The sequence below is a fragment of the Carettochelys insculpta genome, chromosome 4 (assembly GCF_033958435.1).
Source record: "Carettochelys insculpta isolate YL-2023 chromosome 4, ASM3395843v1, whole genome shotgun sequence".
In the NCBI taxonomy this organism is placed as follows: domain Eukaryota; kingdom Metazoa; phylum Chordata; order Testudines; family Carettochelyidae; genus Carettochelys; species Carettochelys insculpta.
This window is the reverse complement of record NC_134140.1, coordinates 15,649,722-15,675,443: the sequence shown is the minus strand read 5'-3', so window position 1 is coordinate 15,675,443 and position 25,722 is coordinate 15,649,722. Positions and strand designations below refer to the sequence as shown.

Sequence of the window (25,722 nt, the reverse complement as noted above, 5' to 3'; positions counted from 1 at the left end):
AAAAATGTCTCTGTTCTATGAGCATAACATCAGCCCTTTGTTGCAGAAGTGTGCGTTGTTCCGGATAACTGTGTGTAAAGCAAAAGTCTGACTTATATTTTCCCTTTTCATTTTTTTTTAAAAGAAAGAAATTAAAGAGCTATGATGGTGATGCAGAGGGTAATTGCCCAGACCTTTTGAGTCTGGAGACTAGGCTCAAATCAGGCTTGGGTCATAAATGAGATGAGTTAGATGACCTCAACCTAGTGCCTGGTAGACATCTGTCCACATCACAAAACCTCCATAGATTTTAGCACAATTGGAAATCTCTTTTCAGGGAAGCTTCAGGACTAGATTGAAAGTCTGGCTCTGGTTTTAATTTTAAGAGAGTGTGTGCACGCACACATACAAATACAAAATCCTCCTTTTTCCTCTCAAACCAGTAAAAATTGAGAAGGGACTTGTGAAGTAAACATAAAAGGTAAATTGATCAAACTACCCTATTTGAACTGACTAGTTTTTTCATATACAAACCATTTGTTATCTCCATAAATTATGGCTTACTCTTCTCTTGTTATAGTTCCTTCTGATGTAGGTTGCTCTGTAATGTTAATCATGTAGGTGCAGCCTCTGGGAAAGACATAAACTTTAACCTTTCTGGGTCATGGGTCTCAGTAGCCACTTTAGTTAGAGATCAGCACAGTACAACCATCTTCAAACTGTTCTCTCTTGTTTCTGGGTTTCCTACTGCATTGCAGAAAGAGCTAATGTAATCATCCATATGTTGGTCACATACATTTATTTATTAATATGATTCAGTAGATTATATTGTCTACCATAAATGCATCCAAATTAGACTCAACCATAGGGGAACCATTCTATCTGTAACGTAAGTTGTAGTATTCACAATGAGTAACATGCATATCAAATCATGCTAATTTAAAAACATTACAAGCCTGTTTACAAAGACAAACTACTATTTCTTTTTTATGCATGCGTGTCTGGCTGCCTGAACTTTGCTGCTCCCATCATGTTATACAAGCATTTAGTCTGATCCCGTGGTTTGGAGTACAAACTAATACAAATTAACAAACCAATTTTCCAATCAATTTGTAGTCAGTTCTTCTGGACTTAGGTGTACATATGGCCAAAAGAGCACATAAGAATTTTGGGCAAGAAATTAATCATGTTGGGGCAAAACCTAATGATCTCTAAAATGTTAGGTAGAACAAGTTGTTAAAAGAAATCTTTCAAATACTGACTGGCACACTAGTATGTTAGGTTGCATTAATGTCACTGATATTAGTAGTTTTAATAATGTGTATTTGTGACCTAAATTGCAGTATTGCAAATGGATACACCCATATAGTGCTCAGATGGCCAGCAGTATGTGCTGTTTTGCTTTGTACAGAATGCACACTAAAATAAATCAGGTCTGTAGTGAAGTAAATGAAAAGATAAATAGCATGGTTCAGTTGTCACAGCCATATTTAGAAGTTAAGATCATCCCTTGATTTGAAATTAATTTTAAAGGGTAATTTTTGTGGTATTTCTTTTAGACATGTAGTATGTTTTGGATACTAGATTTCAAGTGCAGTGTTAAATGTCTGTTGAGAGCTCTCTACACTAAGCAACAAACTGCTGTAAGAAACCATTGTTCAGAATAATTTCAGCTTGTAACACTTGTACAAAAACCTTGCATCCACAATCAATAGTGGTTTCAGGCATTTTGCAAGTAATGGTTTTGCAAAACCGTGAATTGAGTCTTTAGCTTTTATCTTGCCAACAGTGGACTCCACATTGTTTCTCCTTGCCCTCCCCCCAAAGGTGTATAGAAACTGCAAGTGTTGTAATTGTTCCAGTTCCACAAATTCTTCAAAATCTTTTCTACATGGCAGTGCCTAATTTTTGAACATTGCCCCCAAATTCCTGTTACCACCAACAGTACAGTACTTGACATTCTGAAACAGAGGTTTCATGAGCCCTGATGGCATTAGTAGAGCACTGTCTGTGAATGCAACAAACAGTTTTATCAAATGTGGCATTGCTCTGCAGATGAACTGAGCCACTGCAAGGACAGCCACTCAGCAAATCACTTCATGAAAGCAGCATCCCTGCAGGTGGAATTTTTGCTGTATGGAGACAGGCCCTTGGATAGTTTATCCAGTAATAAATTTTAGATTTAAAAAGTGTTACTTAATCTTAACATACAAAAGCAATATGCTTCAGTCACTAACTTATTGTCTAATGCAAAGTACTATAGGCTTCATCTACACTTGCGTTCCCCCCCGCCCCCGCCTTCTGGAAGGGGTATGGTAATGAGCGGAGTGGAAGATGCTAATGAGGTACGGAGTGAAATATCTCACGCCTCATAAGCATATCCCTGCGAGATTTCGCTTCCAGAAGATCTCCTTCCAGAAGCTAAGCTGCCATGTAGACGGGGCTCCTTCAGAAGGACCCCTGTGTCCTTCCGAAGGAAATCCCCCTTCCGGAAGACCCATCTTCCCCTTCTGTGTCCTTCAGAAGGAGGCCTGTCTATATGGCAGCTTTGCTTCCAGAAGGGGATCTTCCAAAAGTGAGATCTCTTGGGATATGCTAATGAGGCGCAAGATATTTTAATCCGCACCTCATTAGCATCTTCTGTTCTGCTCATTACCATGCCCCTTCCAGACGTGGTGGGTGAGTGTAGACATGGCTATAGAGACTTTGGCAATAAATACCACCTGCATTATTCAAAAAATGCAAAGCTCACATTTTCAGTATCTGTGGGGGACACAAAGTTACAGAACTAACTTGTACATGATTACATAAATTGATTTTCTTATAACTTTTAATTGTTTCTTAGAGGCTTTGTATAACAGTACAAAGTACAGTTTGTATAACAATACAGATTTCTCTTAGCTTCCTTTTAAGCACCTGGGGGAATAGATGGGTAAAGCATCACAGGAGAGTCTGTTTTCATTTATTCCCGTTTTTTAAAAAGAAAGTAATAGGAGAAATAATAGACTCCCAATAAAATATCTGCCACTGAAACACTTGACTACTAGCTAAATGAGTACTTGAGAGCAATGGAAGGTGTATGTGTGTATAATAGTGTTGTATAATTGTTATGCTTCTATGTGTATAGACAGAATATAATATGTGTGTGAATAGACATTAGTAGATGTATGCGCATATGTGTGAAATACTAAACCTCTTCTTAGCTGACGTAACTGTAGGCTGGACTTTTATCTTATGTTTCTTTTTGCTATTATTTTTGTTTCAATGTGGTCTTCTTATTTATTTAGGGTTTAGGCCTAGGGAGGGGGCAGTGAAGAATTCTCCCTTATTTATCTTATATTTTGTTCTCTCTTGTGCATAATAATTTATCAATTGTTTTTGTAAAAGAGGAAAGGAAAAATTATATGCATTAGTAAAGCACTTCTGTGCTATCAGATTTCAGTGTTCTTTTCTACTGTAGCTCTCTAAATACGGCACTTGAAATAATTATGTGATTATCTCTGGATGGGTTTCATTGTCATTTTGAATAATGAAAACACTCCGATGTCACTGTGCCAAATATATACCTTATCTGCAAATACATATATTGTTATGTCTAATGTAATTATTTGAGTTAATAACAGTAGCTGAAAAGTCTCAGTCAGTATTCTGCATACTTACAGACTTAAGACCGTGACTGTGATCCAATCATTATTTCCCTTCTGAGTTGGGCTTAATCAGTCAGTGCTTCAAAAGGAAAATGCCAAAATCAGGCATGTTTCAGGTAGTGGTGAAATGATTCACTTGGTGGCAGCAACAGGTAGTGAGCACTATACCATTGGAAATGCTGTTGGTCAGAGAGGTGTGTTTTTTGTTTTTGTTTTGGTTGGAGAAGCTCTCTTGCAGAGGAGATGGAAAATCGGGACTTAGATCATATTTGGTTAGTAAGAAGTCCAAGTACCTTTAACCCAGGTAGGATACTTAGCTCCACTGTCTCATGTAGGTATATTCCCTATTGAAGAGTTCCATTCTGCCCCCTCAGAAGTCACACTGAAATTTCACTTGAATAGATTTCATACTTCACTATAATTTCACCTTTTTCTCGCTCTTTGGCATATGAATTTGACCACACTAAACTTTCGTAAGAGTATTAGTGGGTGTAAATAGGCCCAAGTCTGACCCTATGTCTACATGAGCCCCTTCCTTTAGGAAGGGGCATGTTAATGAGTGGGTTCAAAAGATGCTAATGAGGTGCTGCTATGAATATGCAGCACCTCATTAGCATAATGGCGGCTGCGGCAATTTGATTCAAAAGTGTGGCTTCTAGATAGGAAGAAGGAGCTTTTGAAAACTGGGGGGTCCTTTCGGAAGGTCCCGTCTCCATGGGTGGCACGCGATTTGAAAAGCTGCACTTTCGAATTGCCACAGCCACCATTATGATAATGAGGTGCTGCATATTCATGGCAGCACCTCATTAGCATCTTTCGAAGCCGCTCATTAACATGCCCTTTCTGAAAGGAAGGGGCTCATGTAGACCCAGCCTGAGAGGATGTCTTCAGTACCAGGAAGACTGAAGCTAACGCAGTCGATCTGCTGGAATTTGATTTAGCACTTGTCATAGGGACATGCTAAATGGAACTCACAGGATGCTCCTTCTCCTTTTCCTTCTCCTTGCAAGGAATAAGTGAAGTAGATGGGAGTGTTTACTCCAATCAGCCTGTCGCATTGGAGGTGGCACAGAAGCTCTAATAAAGGCATGTCGACTCCAGCTACAATATTAACATAGCAGGAGTTGTGTATCTCAATTTGACCTTCCCTTTTAGTGTAGACCTGACCTAAGTTGGCATAAGAAAAGCTAAGCTGCACCACTTACAGGGTTACCATGTTTGAACTTTCAAAGAAGAGGACACCCCTCAGAGGCACTGTATCTGTATTAGCATCTACCAACTCACGTTGTATTAATGTGTTATAGTATATACTATACCTTACTACAACATGATTTGGTAGAAACCGATCCAGATATACGCTATCTTACGGGTGTGTTCTTAGGTATTACTTCTAAATTTTGTCTTGGAGGTTCACTGAGCCCTCACCTTTTGCTGAGACTACCAGTGAAGTTGTAGACATACCTCAACAGGAAGTTGGGGCTGCTTACTCATTCTATATGGGTTCCTGAGTAACCACTAGATTGAAACTCTTTCTGCTAACACCATCTTAAACTGAATTCAGACAAGGAGAGGGTCTAGAGTTACTGTGGCTCATTTCAAACCTGGATTTTTTTAGTCCTTTCAAGTGGGTTTAGTTTTTCCTTGTGCCTTTATGTGATTTTACTCATTATCTATGTGCTTGTGGAGTGCATCATAACAAAGAACATCTGTTTCACACTGTTGTCATTTTATAAATAAATCACACATTGAAAACAAATCAGTATGGGCCTGGATCTGTCAGCCATACTCACACTGAGTAATCCCTCTGATATCATACTTGAGAAGTAAACTACTGTTGAGTGCTAGCACGCCAGAATCTTGCGTGATGAAAATAAATGTTGTGGCAATTCATTTTGTTAAAGAATTATTTTCTTTCATTATATGTCACAGAATTTCCTAATATGCGTTTTCAGTCTTGGACTGGACAGCTGCATTGGAGTTCAGACCCACATGACTATGGGCATTATTTTTCCATTTAGTGCTTAAACCCGTTCCTTTAACAGCTTGGCAGGCGCCAACAGCCGCAATCTGCTGTCTCTGCAACTCAAGCTATTTGAACAAGCTCCAGTTTCTTTGTCAGCAGACGGAGAAAAATTGGTTCTGTCAGAGATACAAACCTTTCAGGGATAGCAGTAAGCTACAAATACCTTTAACTCTTTAATATCCATAGGGTGCTTCAATTCTGGCCGTAAGTATAGTTAAAAATGCTATTTTGCTTCAGCCTCAAATCCCAAAGAAGACTTCTTGGTCCAGGAGGGAGTCAGTTTTATGAGGCAAGCTGCAGTTGTAATTTCAGGTCTTGCTCCACTGTGAACAGATGAACAATGGATGTCATCCATTCATGGTTTTCCTCCATAGTTTTCCTCTCTGCCATTGTCTTCTCTGCTTCAGCAACCAGAACATAAGCCATCATGGAGGAAGTTCACAACCTACTCTTGATAGGAGCTATACAGTCTGTAACCTGGAATGAGTTTAACGAGTGAATAAACTCCTGTTACTCCATGTTAATCAATGCTGTAAATGTGGATGATTTAATCTCATACTGACCTTGTGTTTTTAACTCATTTTTGAAGAGGGCTAGATCAAAGTTGGAGAGCCTTGATGTTGCAATGCACTTCACATCACACTCTTTTTGATCATTTAAAGGAAACATAACTCTACTTCTAATTCATCCAGCACATCACACGCTTTTCCAGTTCTGTATTGGGAATTCATATTTCCAGTAGAGTTCCCAGAGTATTTATTGATCTTGGCCATATTTGTAGCTTGTTTGAGAAAAGAACGAATCCACATTTTCCATTAACTGGATGACTTGCTAATACTAAGTTAAGACAACTGAACTTTGTCTTCATCAAATAGGCTTCAATCTGTTTCTGAGAATTCATTGAGCCCTCTTTCTACATTTAGCCAAGGCTCCTTATTACTACCACCTATTTTTAAGAGTGAATGGCCTTATGTCATTTATCCTCCATTTCTCCCCTTACAAATTCATCCTCAGAACTTTCCCCTTTCAAGTTAACAAAAAATCTTAACTTTCTTCTGTTGGAAACTCTGTTCCCTCAGAGGACATTGTCCTCTATCCTGTAGATATCACTGGAGTTAGCACATACTATATATATGGGACAACTTCTAACTTCCATGGGCAAAGTCTCAAATTCCATTGGGTGAGGTTAGCAATCAAAGAATCTCAGGAAAATAGATTTTTGGATTTGTGTGTGTGTGTAATTTTTAAAGAGATATGGCCATATTAAGAGCATACTGTTTTGCAAAAATGCTCTTGTACTGCCTATAGAATTTTTGATTGTTGAAATTATAGTCTTCATTTTTATCTTTTATACTGTTGCATTATTTATTTCACTCATCTTCAAAAATGAAATAGAACAATCAGCCTTACTTTTATTAATAACTGGTTTTCCTTTCTGATAATATGCATTAGCAGAGTTTGTCCAATGTTGGGATTAACAGGGTTAGGGAAATGCTTGAATCAGAAAAAATTACTTTAATTAATTTTTAAAAATCTCTATTAACACAGTACAAGCTTTATTATCTGGCATGCATGAGAAATGGGAGTTGCTAGTTGATCAAATATGCTGGGTACTCAAATTTTTTCATCAAAACCAAAAATGTTTGAGAAATGAAATAACTATACTTAACACCACACCTTTTAATACTATTACTGTATACAGGACTGTGATTTACTGCCTCTCTACTGCCTTGGGGCCTTCAAACAAATGAAACTTCAGCAAACACTGGAAAATTATGCTGGATAGCTATTTGACTTTTTCCAGTTAACTGAAGGGGGAATTGTGGATGATGCTAGTGAACTGATTTTTCCAGATAGTAAAGTGCTAGATAACAAAGCTTTTACTGTGTTATGTTTTCAAGCCAATTAGTTAGTTTAGTTTACAAGTCTATGTTTGAGCCCTGCTTTACTCTAGTGTTCTCTATCTCTTGAAAGTGCATTTGACATATCCCTATGGCTTAGTCATGATTTATTACCCATAAAAGTTATGATATTTCATTGAAAAGTTAAAATTGCAAGCTTCATTGTTTCAAAATGTTTCAAAGGTCTTAAAATGACTGAAACATTAAAGACATTAATATTCATCTGAACAGGGCAAGTTTTATAGAGAGGCAAGGTGAGGCCTGTGTGACACAGTAGGATAAGGAAATGTATATGTTAGTGCAACGTGAGTCAGGAATGTCAAATAAATCCCATCGCAAAAACTAAAAAAAAAAAATGTGGAGACCCAGTTCTTTACTTAAAATTAGTCATAAGCTATGTGGAATCATGGTTAAAAAGCAATGCATGAAACTTCCCCTTTCAGCTACATTCTGAGCAAGCACATTTGTGTGTTCTAATTTGTGAATGCCCCAAGGTCATGCCCTCATGATTAGGTCTATTCCTGCCGAACATCTAGTGCTTAATTGAAACATACAACTCTTAACAGATATACTTCTCTTACACAATATATTATCTCCATACAGCATGTGCACTCACCGTGCAAGAAAAGCTGACTCCTAAGAAGCAAAGAAACTGATTTTGGTGACCTGGAAAATCCAACAGCACTGAGTGTTGAAATGTAGTTAAATATGCTGCTAAATAGAGCTATCATTAAATGAATTTCATAGGACTGCTGCATCAGAATGCATTACTGTGAAAGAGAATCTCTATAACCAACAAAGATTTCACAGAAAAAATTAAATTTTGCGGCTATGTGCAGATTAGAGTCTGAGAGATGTAGTTGTGATGGAAGGATCAGTGAGAGTACAGGAGGTAAAGAGGTATGGAGCCTGGGTTGGAGTCAGCTGGTCTGCTCTTTGTTTCCTTCAGAGGCTGCATCTACACTAGCAAGTCCTTTCAGAAAATCAGGCCGTCTTCCAAAAGAACAAGTGGAGTGTCCACACCCAAAACGTGCTTTCAAATTACTTTCAAAAGAATGCAGAGCTTCTTCTGGAGGCCACTCTTCCTTTCCCAAATGAGGCATAGTGCCTGTTGCTGAAAGGATTCTTTCAGAAAAAAGCATGTGTACGTGTATCCAGGGGCCCTTTGTTTGAAAGAGCAGTCCTCATGGTGCTGGATTTTTTGATCCCTGGCCTGTTCTTTTGAAAGATCAGAGACTGTGTGGACGCTGTCTTTTGAAAAAGCAGATTGTTCTTTTGATCTGCTTTTTTTGTGTGTGGACGCGCTCTTTCGAAAGAAGAGCTTCCAGAAGAGACCTTCCGGAAGATCATCTTCTGAAAGGTCACTGTAGTGTAGAGGTGGCCATAGTGAGCCTGCAGTGAGACCACTGAGAGCAATGGAAGAGAAAAGAAAACACTGGCTTCTTGTTTGAGATGAAAGAGAGTCAGAGTAGTAACTACCTGTCCCTCCCTTCTCACAAGTCCACAGAACAAAACATGATTATTAATCAAGTATAGCTCTAACAACTTAAAAAGTGACTGAGGTGTCTTTGCTTCTGTTTTCAGGAATGTCCTGATGCTTTTCTAAGCCGCATCTACACGTGCCGCCTACTTTGAAGTAGCGGCACCAACTTCGAAATAGCGCCCGTCATGGCTACACGTGTTGGGCGCTATTTCGAAGTTAACATCGACGTTAGGCGGCGAGACGTCGAAGTCGCTAACCCCATGAGGGGATGGGAATAGCGCCCTACTTCGACGTTCAACGTCAAAGTAGGGAACGTGTAGTCGTTGTGCGTCCCGCAACATCGAAATAGCGGGGTCCTCCATGGCGGCCATCAGCTGAGGGGTTGAGAGACACTCTGCCCAGCCCCTGAGCTCGATGGTGGCCACGTGGAGCGGCCCCTTAAAGCTCCCCGCCCCCTGCCTTCCTGTGCAGGAAGCTGAGAGAACATGCAGGCGGCAGCCCAGACACGCGGCCAGCCTGCATGTCCCTCAGCAGCCCCACACACAACCCACAACTGCAATGGCCGCCCGCCAGCCCCCCAAGCGCCCCCAGGGAACCCCCCCCCAAGGGGAGCCAGGGCTCCCAGCCCAGCAGCCAGGCGGGGAAGCAGCAGCGGGGCCCCTCCTGGACGGAGGCCGAGCTTTGGGACCCGCTGGGGCTCTGGAGCGAGGAGGAGGTGCTCCAGGTAATGAGGAGCAAGAGGCGGAACGCGGATGCGTTCGCTCGGCTGGCCGAGGGCCTGGCCGCTGGGGGTCACCCTGCCCGCACTCTGGATCATGTCCGGAGTAAAGTGAAGGAGCTGCAGCAGGGTTACACCCGGGCCCGGGATGCGGCCGGCTGATCTGGGGCCGCCCCTGTCACTTGCCCCTTTTACAGGGAGCTCAGGGACATCCTAGGCCCCCGGCACACCTCCTCCCCTCCGGCCACTCTTGATACCTCAGCCAAGGAGCCCCAGCAGGCCCCGGAGGCGGAGTCCACCCCGGAGGCAAGCCCCGCACCCCGGGGGCCCCCCTAGGAGCCCACCCCCGGGGCACTGGAGGAGGAGGAGGAGGAGGGGGACTCCTCCTCCAGCGACACCGGCCTCCAGATCGTCCTGCCATCCAGGAGCTCCAGCCAGGCGTCTGCCCCCCGGGTGTCCCCCGACTGTGGGAGTGGACCGTCAGGTATGTACCCCCCCCGGTGCACACCCCTGGGGTTGAGGGGCGGGGGTAATAGATATGACCAGGGCCCTCCACATGCCCAGATGACCATGGCCTCAAGGACAGCAGTGGCATGTCCCTCAGAAGAGTGCATCAGCCCCTACCCCCCCAGCACGACAGTGCCATAGCCCCATCCCCGGGGCTGGGGGGAGCAGAACCTCTAGGGTCCCCCGGGGGGAGGGGGTGGGACACCCAGCAGCAGCAGCAGCAGCAGCATGTGATGGAGTGGGGGGAGTGCAAATGCGAGACTCAGGCTACATATGAGAAACAAGCAGAATAGCTCCCAGTGGCTAAGGATGAGCCTGGGGCTACAACTGGCAGGTTACACCTCTGCCCTGAACAAAGAGGAGGGAGGAGCTGAGCTGGGTTTGAATCGGGGGCGGCAGTTAGAGGCTAGGAGAAGGGAGAGCTAGAAGGCAGGCAGCCTGAGGAGGGGGAAAGCTACACCCCAGAGGGGCACCCCTCGGGGTCTTCTCCCCAGGACGGGTTGGAAGGACTGTCTCTGACTGCTGTACTGTCGCTTCTGTGAGAAACTGGGCATCTGTTGCCTAATAAACCTCCTGTTGTACCTGCTGAGTGAGAGTCACTCCTGCCAGTAGATGGGGTGCAGTGCAGGGGGACCCCTGAACCCCATCACAGCAGCATCTCCCAGGGACAGGGATGGGGAACCTGCAGCAGAGGGGTGGGGGGACAAGGGCCGCGGCTCGGGGCCCACACTAACGGCTGTCTCCACTCTTCTTCCCCCCACCTCCTGTGTTCCGCAGCTGCACCATCGGAAGGACCGGAGAGCGCTGGCGAGCCGTCAGTGGTCCCGGACAGCCCCCCGGGGCCATCACTCCAGGCCAGCCCCTCGGTGGAGGACCGACCAGCCCCACGGCGGGGAAGACGGCAGACCCAGCACCACCACCCGACGGCGACGGACCCCCAGCTGCTGGCCCTCCACCGTCGGCAGCTGGAGGTCACCGAGCAGCGGCTGCGGGTGGAGGAGCTCCGCCTCCAGCTGCAGGAGCGGGCGCTGGCCTGGCGCCAGGAGGCATGGGGGGCCTTCATGCGGACCTTCAACCGTATCGCCGACTACCTGGCTCCCCATGCCGTGCCGGCCGCCGCTGTGCCTGCCCTGCCTGTTCCACCTGCTGCTCCACCCGCTGCTCCAACCGCTGTGCCATCCGCCGTCGCACCGCCACCCGCCACCTTCCGCCGAGGGGGACCTGGGGCCAGCTGACACCCGCTGGCCGTAGCTCCCGGTCCTCCCAGCCCCCAGCCAGCCCCGGCCAGGGCTGAGGCCGAGGCGGGGATCCCGGCCGCCCACCCCCAGCGCTGGACATTAGGGGCTGTGGGGCCCAGGACGTGGCCCCCACTCCCCCTTTGTATATATTCCCCCCAGTTTTAGGTTATTTTGTAAATAGTTTGTATATTTGACCCCTGTTACTATGCTGATCCTTGCCCCCCCCATACATAGTTCTCCCCTTCCTTGTCTTCCCCTTTCATCTTATCCCTATTTATAATACATATATATATATAAGTTAGATTTTGCCTGTAAATAGTTAGTCTTGTTGATAATAATAATAAGAGTTCTACAGATATTTGATTTGACGAACAGCTGTCTGCTTTTATTTACAAGAAAAGTGGGGGGGTGTGCTCTTGGGTGCTCTGTGGTGTGGGCGTAGGGGCAGGGAGTGTTGTGGAGGATGGGGGGGGCAGTGGGGGGCCTGCCAGCGTTCACCCCGTGGCCTCATCGAACTGGGCCCGCAGGGCCTCCTGGACCCGGGTCCCTTCGGGGTCCACCTGGCGACTGGGGGCAGCGGGTGGCTGCACATCGGTCCTGCCAGCCTCCACAGCCCAGCCCTGAAAGAAGGCCTCCCCCTTGCTCTCCACAAGGTTGTGTAGGGCGCTACACGCGCCCACAATCTGGGGGATGTTGGTGGGGCCCGCCTCAAGGCGGGTGAGGAGACACCTCCAGTGCCCTTTGAGGCGCCCAAATGTGCGCTCCACCACCTGGCGCGCATGGTTCAGGCGCTGGTTGAAGCGCTACTGGCTGGCAGACAGATGGCCCGTGTACGGGTGCATGAGCCAGGGCCGGAGCGGGTATGCCGCATCTGCGATGACACAGAGGGGCATGGTGGTGTCCCCCAGAGGGATCTCCCGCTGGGGGATGTAGGTCCCCGCCTCCAGCCGGCGGCACAGGCCCGAGTTCCAGAATACCCGGGCGTCGTGGGTGCTGCCAGGCCAGCCCACATATATGTCCAGGAAACGGCCCCGGCTGTCCACCAAGGCCTGGAGGACCACTGAGTGGTAGCCCTTCCTGTTTAAGTAGCATCCTCCACTGTGTTCCGGGGCGCGGATAGGGATGTGAGTCCCATCCAGAGCCCCGAAGCAATTGGGGAAGCCTAGGGTGGCAAAGCCCGCGATGGCGGCATCTGGGTCCCCAAGCCTCACGAGCCTGTGGAGGAGCAGGGTGTTGATGGCGCAGACGACCTGCAGGGGAAGCACATGGGAGAGCACCAATGAGGGGTGTGCAGGGTGTGTGTGGCCTTCCCCTGCCAGGGCCCCCCTCCCCCCCCTCCCCTGCCAGGGCTGCCTCCCCCTCCCCCCGTGGGTCCTCTTACCTCCATGAGGACAGCCCCGATGGTGGCCTTGCTGATGCCAAACTGCTGGCCCACGGATCGGTAGCTGTCTGGAGTGGCCAGCTTCCAGACAGTGATGCCGACCCGTTTCTCGACACTGAGGGCACGCCGCATGGCGGTGTCCTGGTGCCTCAGTGTGGGGGTGAGCCACTGGCATAGCTCCAGAAATGTCTGCCGGCTCATGCGAAAGTTCTGGAGCCAACGGTCGTCGTCCCACTCTCCGAGCACGAGCCGCTCCCACCAGTCGGTGCTCATGGGGTAGCTCCAAAGCCGGCGGCGTGTGCGCCGAGGGGGGGGGTGCTGCAGGGTTGGGGGTTGCGTCCTCCTCCCCTGCGGGCAGCTCCTCCTGTGTGGCAAGGAGGTGCTCAGCTGCCTCCTGCATGGCATGGAGCAGGGCAAGCACTGCTCCTGCAGGGACGGCTGTGTGGACCTCTGGCTGCTGCTGCTGCTGCTGGGGGTCCATGACTGCGTCGCTCGAGGTGTGTGTGCCTATGGCTCTTCAGACCGCGTGCTGTGCAGGCTGAGTGTGTCTGGGAGGGGCCCTTTAAGGGAGCAGCTAGCTGTTGCCCCGGAAGCGCTAGTCCGCCCTGTGACCCTGTCTGCAGCTGTTCCTGGCACCCTTATTTCAATGTGTGCTACTTCGGTGTGTAGACGTTCCCTCACAGCACCTATTTCGATGTGGTGCTGCCCAACGTCGACATTGTACGTCGACGTTGCCAGCCCTGGAGGATGTGTAGACGTTATTCATCGAAATAGCCTATTTCGATGTCGCTATATCGAAATAGGCTGTTTCGATGTAGCGTTCACGTGTAGACGTAGCCCTAGTACCTTATTCTTTATTTGATGCTGGCCATTAAAATGTGTCTACAAAATTTAGGCTCCAAAGGTGTAAATCAGCATAGCTCTAATAAAACCAATGGAATTTTGCTTTTTTGCACTGACAGATGACCTGGGCCTCAGTGGTTTTTTGTGAAATACAACATTTTCCTCCATGAAACAAAAAGGTAAATTTTTCTCAGAGAGAAATTACAGCATTACTTGAAATCCATATAATTTGTTAGCGTGCCTACCAACAAAAAGGAGCAAGCATATGAATCCCTTCGTGCGGTAGTGTAGAAAATACCAAACTGCAGTATTAATAACCTCCTGTTCTTGCATACTCCATCTGTTCCTCATGCCAACGTATCTTCACTTAGAGCACTCCCCTTGTCATAATATTTTGTACTCCACTCCCCTCCCTGAAACAACAGTTCCACTTTAGAACAACATTTGCACAGTTGTGCGACCCTACCGAGAAAATGGTCTAGGCTGTATCTGTTTTTCATGTCTTTCGTGGTCAGAATATCATTAAATTCTAATTCTTCTGATTTTGATAGTGCTATTAATTATTTTTCAAGTTGTCTTCATATTAGTAGTCATAGAAACTCTGGTAATGAATAAATACACCTCTTGCATAGCACTTATTTAAGTGTGCTATAATGTTAATTTTGCAACAATAATATATATCTTCTTTTTGTAACTTATTATAGCTATGAATTGATATATATTTGCTTATTTGCTTCAATATTTTCCTTATCCTGTCTTTTATTAACATGCACAAATGTCAGTAAAATAACTAACCCCTAGAAATATATTTTTCAAGCTGCCCTTGAATAGCTCAGACTGATTAGGCCCTAGTGATACACAAATGGGAAGTAGTGAGGATTAGGCTGGCTGAGAGAGTTAATATGTCATTTCTGCCCAGTTCTCATGGGCACACAATACTCATGCAGGAGGAAAGTTAATAGGGCTCCTCTCTTTATTGGAGAATGCTCTGAGACAGGAGCCAGTTGGCAGGGCCTGGGCAGAGCCAAACTACCAGAGAGGTAGAGCTGAGATTCATGGGCCTGTATGGAAGCCCAGTTCCTTCATTTATGCTCCCAACAGTTTTCAGAGATCCAAAGCACTCGTCGTTTTCTAGGGGGCCAAAAGAATGCAGAAAAAATTCTGTGGAAGGAACTTCACAGTGTTTTCATCCTCCTCTCCCCCAAGTAGCATGGCCAATTTTCTGATAGCACAAAACCAAACACCTTTGTTATGCTTCATGTTCCACTCCTTCCCAGAATCCCCATCCCCCTCTGCTCCTTGCCTAAGACCCCACCTCCTTACTTCACTTCTGGTCAATTGAAGCTGCTGAACCAGTGCTCAGGATGGGAGCAGTATGGGGAGCCTCCTTGGCACACCATCTGCCTGCAAGCCACACATAGCCAAGGCAGGCAGGGAGCCTGCATTAGCGCTGCTGTACTGCCTGTTGGAATTCTAATGGACTAGTTGGTCGTGACTGACCGAAGCTGCCTGTATAGCTTTTTAATTGGGCATTCCAGTCAAAAACTGGACACTTGGCCACCCCACCGCTGAATGCGTAGGGGTATGATCTGGACATGAGCTTTGTGGTGTCATTATTATCAAACTACAGTACATTATTAGCCACAATGATCTAATAGGTAGTTCTAGTTATTTGTGTGATACTTTTATTACTTTGCTGTATAAATCAGTGAAACAATTCCAAAGAATATAATCTTATTGTCTGTCCACTCATCAGTGGCATTTTTAAATCACACAGGAGCCTGAGTTTAAAGGTGCAGTAATAATAAAATAATGATCTTAGATCATCCCAGAAAAATATTAAATCACATAGGAGGAGATGGTGCAACTGATTAATTCTGCTGACAAGGAGTAGCACAGCAGGCAGAGAGAAATGAACAACAAACTCACTCCTTAATGAATGAATTTTCCTCACTGAAACCCAGAGGCTGGATCTGAGCTGAACATTCCTGGATAATTAATGGCCTGATCCTACGTTCATTGAAGCCAGTGAATGCTTGGCAATTGATGTCAGTGGGAGGAGCATCAGACCCTAACTTGAAAGATAGAAAGATTCTGTGTGTGTGTGTGTGTGTGTGTGTGTGTACAAGCATGCTCACAGAACAAGCAGCATTCTCTGTAAGTTGAGCACTTGAGTGGCTTTCCAGCAGAGATTCAGGTGCCACCAGCTAATTAGTAGAGCACCCATACCTGGCAGTGCATGGTTCTATTGGTGGTGCACACCTTACATGATTCAGTGCACATAACAAAATTTATTCTGACCAGTTGTCCCATAGATGGAAAAAATTAGAGGGAATACTGACTACAAGTGAAGTTGTATTTTAAGCCAATCAAATCCTGCCACACTTTTCTCCTCTTTTCCATAACCTTAAAATGTAGGGTAGCAAGTAGGTAACATCAGTTTTGTTTTGTTTTTTTTGTTTGTGCCTGCACACACATCAAAGGGGAAAATAATTAACTACTCCGGAAACTGGTCTGTGAAGCTTGTTTTCGGTGCTGTGTACTGCAGATACAAACCGAGTGGGTTATTTTTGGAAAGTGATAACATGGTCACTTTTCAGTTGTCAGACTCTTGTGTTAAAAGAAAAGAAAATCCATTTCTGTGTGGTTCCTGGCTGAAACATTAAACATTTTGAACTCTGTGCTAAATGATAATGTAATTAAAGTTTGTAAAAAGATTAATATAATAGACTCTGCTCTCCGTCTTATAGGCAGAAAAAAAGAAGGATTCCAGAAAAGGTACTAGCTATTTATTAATCAGATCCATGATTACAGTTCCACCCCAAGTAAATGATTAGGCCTGCAAGTGCACGGCCATTACGGGAGTTAATTGTATTCTTCATAGATCCTTTCCACATACAGTTTAGTGTGTACTGCATTATGCAAGTCAGCTGACCCAGCCAGGCAGTAGCTCTTCACAAAATCTTTAGTTTTCCATCCTCCTCCTAAGCTTCTTTCAAGAGCAAATTATTTAATTGGTAATATTTTCTTTCTTTAGGTATATTTTAATATATAATAAAGAAGATGTGATGAACATTTTGGACAGTTTTAATCACAAGTTTATCATTTTATCTGTGCGTTAGTGGAGCCCTTTATATTTTCTTGAAACTTTAATAATTAACAGTGGAAGTAAATTTAAAATAGGAAAAACCCCCTTGCCTAATGTATACACTAGATTAATTTGTGATCCAAAATATTGGCAAGATATTGCATATTGTTGTAATAGATATAATAAGATATATAGGTCAGGGGGGTCAAATTTATTGTGTGTGTATCATTCCCCTGCCCCTTATTTGATGGGAATGTAATTCTGTAAAACAGAAAAGCAGTCAAGCAGCATTTGAAAGACTAAGAAAATAATTTATTAGGTGATGAGCTTTCGTGAGGCAGACCCACCTTACATGACTGTTTTGGTTTTGTGACAATAGACAGTAACACAGCTAACTCTGTGTAATTCTATAAGTTCCAGCTACTAAAGTTTCTGCTTGATTATTTCACATGGTGGATAATTCATTCAACTCTTCCAAGATGTGCACCCTCAAGATTCTTTCCAGAAGCACTGTGCCTCTGCAGTGCCCTATAGCCACCACTAACTTCTGACATCATTATTATGAAAGTCATGGCTGGTAGTATGGCTTGTTATTAAGGTCCCCTGACAGTTTTGGTTATAAGACCCTGTTTTCAGTTGCTTATAAGTTTGTCAAATTCTAACCATTTGGGCTGAAATTTTACGTGGCAAATGTCTGCCACAGCCATTTTTGAAAGGGGCGGGGAATCAGAATGGTTCAGCTGTTTCTGAGAGGCCAAATAATCTGTGGGAGCTGTACTTTGAACTCTTAAAGTGCTATGCTAGTGTCTCAAACCAAGCGCGAAAGTTAATGGATGCTTTTTACTTTAATCTCTATTTCCCATCTGTAAAAATGGGGATAATAACACTTCATCTCACTAAGGTAGCACGAAAATAAATTCATAATGCTTGAGTTGAAGAGCCAGGATCTCCAGATGTCTGGCTCATGTTGTATGTGGACAAGACACAGATGGGGGACATGCAAAGCACGGTGATCAAGTGGACATTTTAGAAGTAATGGAAATCTATGGGAGTGTGCTTGATCGTGAAAAATTGCAGGATTTGTCTCATAAGAAACTTTTTATTGTCCATCTGCCCTCACTTACACCGGTGCAATTTCCAGTTTAGTCAGCTGAAGCTCACCCTCTTCCCAGACCCCCAGTGTGATTGAAAGCAGACCTGGGCCCTAGTTATTTACAGTGTGAGCCATTGAGAGGGGTTTGTAAACTGAGATACGTTTGTTCTTATTTGTTATTAGTGTGGGGCCCTTAGAAAATAAGAAATTATTTATTTTTAAATTGTCCTTTATGTGTAAGAGGAGATGGATCATCAACCAAATTGTTTAAGAATATGTAAGACTATGATAAGGCATTGATCAGAATTTGTTCTGTGGGTCTAAAGAGAAAACACATCATACAGTTGCTGTAAAGTTGTGTTTCTTAAACTATACTCCGCAGAACTCTGGTGTTGTGGGAGCAACTCGCAGGTGTGTCCTAAGCCTCTGATGCTTTTTTGACATCATACACTGATGGTCTCTATTTTCTGTTATTAAAACCAGATACATTATTACTTCTTCATTGCCACAATACTTGATTACATTACTTTGTATTGTTTTTTTTTCTGTAAATTTGGCTGTTTGGTTTTGGTAAGATTTTTTTTCCTCTGGTTTGATGATAATTTTTTTTTGAAGAAAATTTTCAGATGTGTTGCGCAGAAAAATATTATTGTTTGGTGTTCCGTGTTCTTTAAAAGTTTAAGAATTTCTGTGGTAAAGCTTTTCGAACATTATGGTTGCTTAAAAAAAGCAAAATAACTCAGTGTTTGGCTAAGTTATAAAAGTAAATACAGGGGTGTGTGTGTGGTTTTGTTTCTGCTGATAATAAGACATGGGAAAACGTGGTGTGTGTTTGTGAGTTTTTTTTCCTGCTGCTAATGAGGGAAAACGTGTGTGTGTATTTTCTGCAGCTAATAAGAAATGGGAAAAGGTGGTGTGGGGGTGTGTGTGTCTGTCTGTGTTTTTCTTTCTGATGCTAATAAGACGTGGGAAAACGTGTGTGTGTGTAGTTACATCTTTCCTAGTTGCTGAGCTCGGAGACGGCCGGAGGCAGAGGAGCGCTAAACCGCATCTGCTTTCTTTCTCCCTCCCTCCCGTTTGCTTTTTGGTGGCTCTTCCGTGCTTGCAAACGAGAGATTAGTTTGGTCTGAGCGGAGCTCCGCCCGCGGTGCCTCTCCCACGTTCAGAGACAGCCGCGCTCCGCCTGGGTGTGTGTGTCTGGGCGTGTGGGTCCCCGGGTGTTACTTCGGGGGGAAACAGAAGTAGCCGCCATATGCTTAGGATTTCTGGGGGGAACACTGGACTGAAGTTCTCTGGGTAGAGCCTGGACAGCCACCTCCATGGGAAGCTCTCACTTGCTAAACAAGGGCTTGCCTCTAGGTAACGATTTCACTCTCTCTCTCTCTGCGAGCTAGCTGTAAAGAGACGGGGATGGATGTGTGTGCTCTGTCCCCTCCCCCGCCGCTGCCTGCTTTGTGTGTGTGTGTGTCAGGGCTTTTTTAAATCCACACTGGTTGGCGAATATTGGTAATCAGAGGTGGGGATGTGGCCAGACATTGTCTGCCGAGCAACTTTGCCTAGTAACTGCTGGAATAGATCGATTTAAGGGGGAAAAAATAAAATCCTCAACAACAGACTCGGTGGAGCTGAGTTAAGGGACTCGAACTTGGCTATTGATCTGTTTCACCCTTTAAAAATATTCTGCACTTAAAATAGCCATTAGGCTACAGCCAAGATTTAAATTCTTTTTTTTCCCCCTCCATGCACGCTCTCAAGAGCTGAACAGTCGTGGTTTTTAACTGTAATCAAAAGCCATGTAGACAAAGCTGTGTTGATTTTTTTTTAATAAACAGGAAGTTAAAGCATGTTAGTACTGTTTAAAAAAAAACTGTTTATGGCCTGCATGTTGAAGTGACTGTGCAAAGTCCGTGGACAGGTTATTTATTTGAATGGTAAGGCAAATTTGAGTTCCTTTTTTAAATAAAATTGCTAGCAAATGCACGTATGGATTGCTGCTGCTGTTGAAGGTAAAGATGGATAATCTGCATGGGGTTGATTTTACAGTATTTGCCTCAAATCGCCTGCTTAAAATTCTTCAGTTAATTGGAAAAATGACATATGCAGGTTAAATTAGCAGCAACAAAATATAGACTCCAATAGGAAGTGATTCCCAAAGAGAAATTTATACAACCAAAACAACTTAATTTGCTGTATAGATTCACCTATTGTGTTTCTTTATTTTTTAATGTATTTTTCAAATCAGATGGCTGCCTTTGCTTCTTGTTAGGCTGACACAATGTATGTGTCCGTAGGCATTACCAGTAGTTCTCTTAAAAATTTCACCTGTTGTGGCTTAAATTAAAAAAATTGAACATCACTGTACATTAACAACTCTTGCCCTTATTAAGAAGAATGTTTGCTTTTAGTCCTTGGTGGAACAGCCACGAGGTAATCATCCTTTTAGCCTCATTTAAATTAATGGGACTTAATAGGACGAGAGTGAACAGTGTACTTTTTTTGAGTGAATTAAAATAAATTACAGTATTTGGGATGTACGTGTGAGATTCTGATGCCTCACAGAGGGTCCTTTCCGTGGATCTCAGAAAATGTAAGTGTTTATTTGGCATTCTAGTCCCTTTGTAAGCATTCAGGTCTGTGTATTAAAATTTCAATCTCATTATTATATTTTCTTTAGAAGGGGAACCAGAAAATACTAATAAATATAAGTCAGATATAATGCATTGCTGTTTGATGGAAAGATCAGCTCCTTAAATGTATCTGCTGAATACCTTCACTTATCTAGTAAATAATAAAAGTAGGGTAAAATAAGTTTTAATTAGTGGAAGTTACACTGATAAAGGGAACATTTTCAGAATATAGCTGCTTGATCTGTATTTTTAGCTAATTCATTGGCATATTTGGGCCTTACTGCAAACCTCCTCATACTATCTGCATAAAATTAGGAACACTAATTTTGCTATTTATAATAATATTGATTTTTATTGACTCTATTCCCTATGGCAACAAAATTACACCAGTGTATTTTCTTGATTTTTTTTTCTGAATATTATTTTGGTTTTTTTTTCTGAATATTACTTTGTCTATCCAGACAGAAGCTACCTCTTTGGTATTAACTTCTGCACTGAAAGATATTGCCTGACCTTTCCAGTTCTAAGTAACATGCTTGATGTTTATGCAGAAGTTACAATCCATATACAAATAGAAATAAAGTCAGGTGCTAGAAACTTCTCTGATTTGTACTTGTATGAATCTTGAGTGACACCAATAGAACTAATTGAATTTCCACTGGTGGAACAGGAAGCATGATTTGGCTCAATGTATGGAGTTTGTTGTTTGTGCCTCTTTTAATAAAATCCTCGGACTCTACTGTAGTTTAGTCGACTTGTGTTTTGGTGAATATGTTGGCATATTTATGTTGGCATATTTAAAAATAAATGCTGGAATGATAGTCAAACTTACTACCATAGTTCAGTAACTGAAGCTACTATTTTGAAATAAACTTTGTTTAGTAGACTGTTAAATTTAGGCTTGTGGTGTATAGATTGGGGTAGCTGCAGCACACAAACATTGTGTACATGCAAATGTGTCTCTTACAGGTCATCTTAGAATAGTTGGAGATGTGACCTGCCATATGTGCTCTGGTGCCCCAATACAAATTAAACGCAGACTGTCTTTATCTATGCCAGTTTATTTGACTTTTACCCGTTTGTTTTTTCTTTTTTTTTAAACTTCAGCGTTTGCATCATCAAGTAATTGTAGCTGCTCCGTAGTCAGAATGCCTTATGTATTAGCATGTTAATCTCTGTATTTCTTAGTTAGAATTGTAGCTTTATTGATAAAGTGAATGCAGTAGCCACAGTAGTTAGCTCAAAAATCTCATTCAAGAGATTAGAAGAAGACTGTAACTATGTTGTTTTCATATGGATTCTTAAGGATGGTTTCAACCCATCTCTTCCAATTGAGAACATCTACAGCAATGAGACAATTAGCTAAGATTGTACTCTTGGGGAAAACTGCAGTGTTTTGCTAAAATGTGTATTCATATCACTGTTACGGGAATGAAATATTAATTAGATATTTTGAATGACCAGTGAGTATATGGTAAGACACTTACTTTGGTCATATATAAGAAAAAACACACAAGGATGTCCTGTTCATTCAAAGCTCTCTGAATATTTAGGGATACGGTTGCTAGTTTCCATTTTGTCTTTCTTACCCACTGTTAATAGTAATAGCTGTGTTTCTTTAAGAAACTCTGGGTGGGTGGCTATTAGAGACACAGATTCAAGAGCAATATTAGGGCTCTTGCTTCTAGGGCCAGCTGGAAACTGTGATGAAGTGATACTCTTATTCTCTGGGCTACAGCATGTCAGGCTTTCAAATCCCATAGCAGCATTGCAGTTTTATCTAAGGCTGCCCTAGCTGCCGGGCCCCAGTAATTATTCATGTAGTGAGAAAGTTGGGATGGAGTGACATTGAGTAAAAGGTGGCCAAAAGTATAAGATTAGGATAAAAATTATAGGACAGACCTCTATCTCCCAACCATATATTAATACACAAATTCTGTTAACTATATCCAGCCTGTAGAGGTGAGAGCGTCTAGAGCACATATCATTGACAGTAAGAGAAAGCTCACGTTTACTTTCACGGAGAGGTAGCCTTGTTAGTGTATATTCTATCAAAACAAAAAGGCAGTCCAGTAGCACTTTAAAGACTAACAAAATAATTTATTAGGTGGTGAGCTTTCATGGGACAGACCTACTTCTTCAGACCATAGCCATACCAGAACAGACTCAATATTTAACGCATAGAGAACCAATAGGGAGACACTTTTCATGATGTGTCCACCTTTTTAACAATTTTTGGTTCTCTGTGCTTTAAATATTGAGTCTGTTCTGGTATGGCTATGGTCTGAAGAAGTGGGTCTGTCCCACAAAAGCTCACCACCTAATAAATTATATTTTTAGTCTTCAGAGTGCTTTTTGTTTACTTTCGCAATTCTCTCTTCTCTTGCCAGCTTGAAAACAAAGATGGCAAGTTAAGCTGATTTTTGTGTAGTCCCCCTAGAAATGTGTAGAAGACATTCTTTGTGTGTAATTACAAAATCAGCCATTTTCAGATTGCCGAAACACATGAACTGTGTCCCACTAACATAATTAGCTATTTAAAGTAAGATTAGGACACTATTGGTTGTTTGTGGCTTGGTTCTGTTTTTTTTCCTTAAGTTCTAGTAGTAATCTTTTGATCTGAATTTCTTTTGATTCCAAAATATTCACATCCCACCCTTGAGTGACTAATTTGCAGGGAGTGAATTAGGGGACCATGACCATCTCCTGCTACAATGTGATATACAACATTGCGATGACGTATCTGATGGGAGCAAAGCTAAGGAAGTTTCAGACAGTGAGCAGGTTGGAAGCTAAAGCTTGTGCTGTGCCCCTAGGCTTAGGGGTGTGTAAGGTTCCACAGCTGGGGTCTTTTCGTACTGCTTTACTGAACTTTATTTGGGTAAATCATTTCTGAGCTTCCCAAATTCTGGTCCTGGCCAATAGCCTGACCAGTCCCTGGCACAATTTAAAACAGCCCCAGGGCTCCTCTAATTTGCACTGTCTTTTCCTCTGTGAGTTACTGCAGAGATTAGCTGGACTGTGCACCTGCCCCAGCCCAGCCTAAACTTCACAGTCTGAGTGAGAATTTGCATGGAGCTGTTAAATTGGCCCCTGCAAATGGAGTATTTGGAAGGAGCAGATTCAGTTCCTTTTGCGACATTGGGCCATTAAGGTGTGATGAGGTCTTTGCCACCATAAGCATCATTTACTGAAAAGGTGACTCTTATTATAAAGGAAATAGGGTAACTAGTAAGGTAAAGAAATGAAAATATACATAAATCCCTCTTTATAAAAAACCTACCATATTTTTTCCAAGAATTTATGTAAAAGGAATTTTTTGTTGTGTGAAACATACATTTACTATAATAGATCAATAATTTATTTTTGAAGCAAACTATAAACTCCTCTGTCTCCCTTATGAAACATGTTTCCTGTATAATTTGAATTGATAATTATTCACTTGGTGTCTAATAGATATATTTTTTTTCCAATTGAGTATCTAGTGCTTCCCATATTTTGATGCACGTTACTGATACTTCACAAGGAAAATGTTACTGCCTTGAGCAAGCAATAGCCTAAAACAAAAGGTCTCTTGAAGGAGAAGTGGAAATATGTGCTTTTGTTCCCTTGTGACTTCTTTCCTTCATAGACTTTGGAATCTTAATCCAATCATCCTTAGCTGGAAAGATGGTGACTATGATATGAAGCACCAAGGATTGAGAGGACTACAATTCATAGTGGGAAGGCTTAAAAAAAACCAGAATCAAGTATTCAGTACTTAATCTCATTCTTTTACCAAAAATATTCATTAGACTAACCTTGGCTTGGAGCACTGACATTTACAATGGTTTTAAACTTGAATTTTCCCAAAGGAAATTTACTTCTCTCATACCAGGGGTATGGATTTGCTTCTGTTTTTTTTAAGTGTTTACACATAAGTTAAGGTATGCGATTATGTAATTACATGTAGTTTTAGATATTTTATTGACTGCATTTTATTCTTTTAAAATAGCTATCAGCACAGGGTCTCTCCTTGGGACTGAAATAATTTTCAACTTGTTATATCACTCCTGGCAAAGTTACATAGGTGTGGAATGAAGGTTGTTCATGCTTTCTGACTCTGTGCCTGTCACAGAATTTATTCTGAGAAGTCATTTATTAATACGTTTTTTCCATATCTTTCATGTGGGGGAGGGGGTTTGGATGTGACAGTACAAAGTGCAGGAAATAAAAAAGCAGGCATGTAGCCCGTTAAAGACTAACAAAATAATTTATTAGATGATGAGCTTTTGTGGGGCAGACCCACTTCTTTGGATTTGGAGATAGTGCTGAAAATGAACTGGCACCACCAACATATAACAGGGAAAACAAAAAATATAGAAAACAAAAAAATGAAATGAAAACTGACAGATCAGCATGGGCGGGGAGGGGGGCACGAAGGGTGGAGAGGAAGTTACTTACTGGAAGCGTTTATTAAGTGACTTGCCCGAGATAACATTTCTTGCTTTACTCGCGCAGGATTCCACAGTTCTGTGCATAATCCAGTTTTTATTGTTGTGGGATGACAGTAACAGGCTTCCTAAAGAGTCCCAATATTTATTTAGAGATTCTGGACAAAAGGTGGTATTTATTTCAGGGGTGCACACCACCCTGGTAGGTGCTTCTGGAGGCATTGGGCCTAATTCAGCATACAGCCACATGAGCATGTGACCACTACTGTGTCCTGGTCTTCAAAGGAGGTGCACATTCCATTGCTCTCTGCAGTAGGCCAGCACAGAAATGGCCTCTCTTTGAGCGGCTGGTGTCAACAGTTACGCTGATGCTGCATGGACTCTCTGAGTTAAAGTGCTAGTTTGCCTCGCGTTATGAAGTAGGCACGAAGGAACAGTGGTGCTTGCAGGCTCTTCTCCACATTGTGCATTTGTCCAGAGGCCATACATAATCTTGCCCTTAAATTGGAAGGGAAGACGCAACGAGCAAGCAAGCTGTGGCCTTGCTAGCAACCACCGCACAGGCTGTGTCTGGTGTTCAGAGAAGAAAATGTAAAAACATGTCAGGTGGGGCCAGGCACAGAAGAGAAGCAGCTGTGCAGAAAGTTTCCATCCCTGGGTATATATGTTGCTACTTTTCCTCACTTTGCAAAACGTCCCTCTGCCGTGAGGGTGAGTCAGATTTTGAGCAAGTGAACCAGGAAAGGAGCACGCTAAAAAAA

The 25,722-nt window shown here is 43.1% G+C and overlaps 1 protein-coding gene across 9 annotated transcripts in view; it reads left to right on the top strand.

Annotated features, from left to right (window-relative positions):
• The window catches only part of CTBP1 (C-terminal binding protein 1), a 413,413-nt gene that overhangs the window by 303,785 nt on the left and 83,906 nt on the right, over window positions 1-25,722 (top strand). The window contains exon 1 of one of the 9 annotated variants that reach the window (XM_074992300.1): window positions 19,069-19,260. The exons of 5 other annotated variants lie outside the window; for them this stretch is intronic. In XM_074992300.1, the coding sequence (XP_074848401.1) occupies window positions 19,221-19,260 (40 nt within the window). In that variant the 5' untranslated portion in view covers window positions 19,069-19,220. Of the gene's footprint in view, window positions 1-19,068; window positions 19,261-25,722 lie in introns of those variants that run through there. 3 more of the 9 variants (XM_074992301.1, XM_074992307.1, XM_074992304.1) reach the window with 3 other exon arrangements.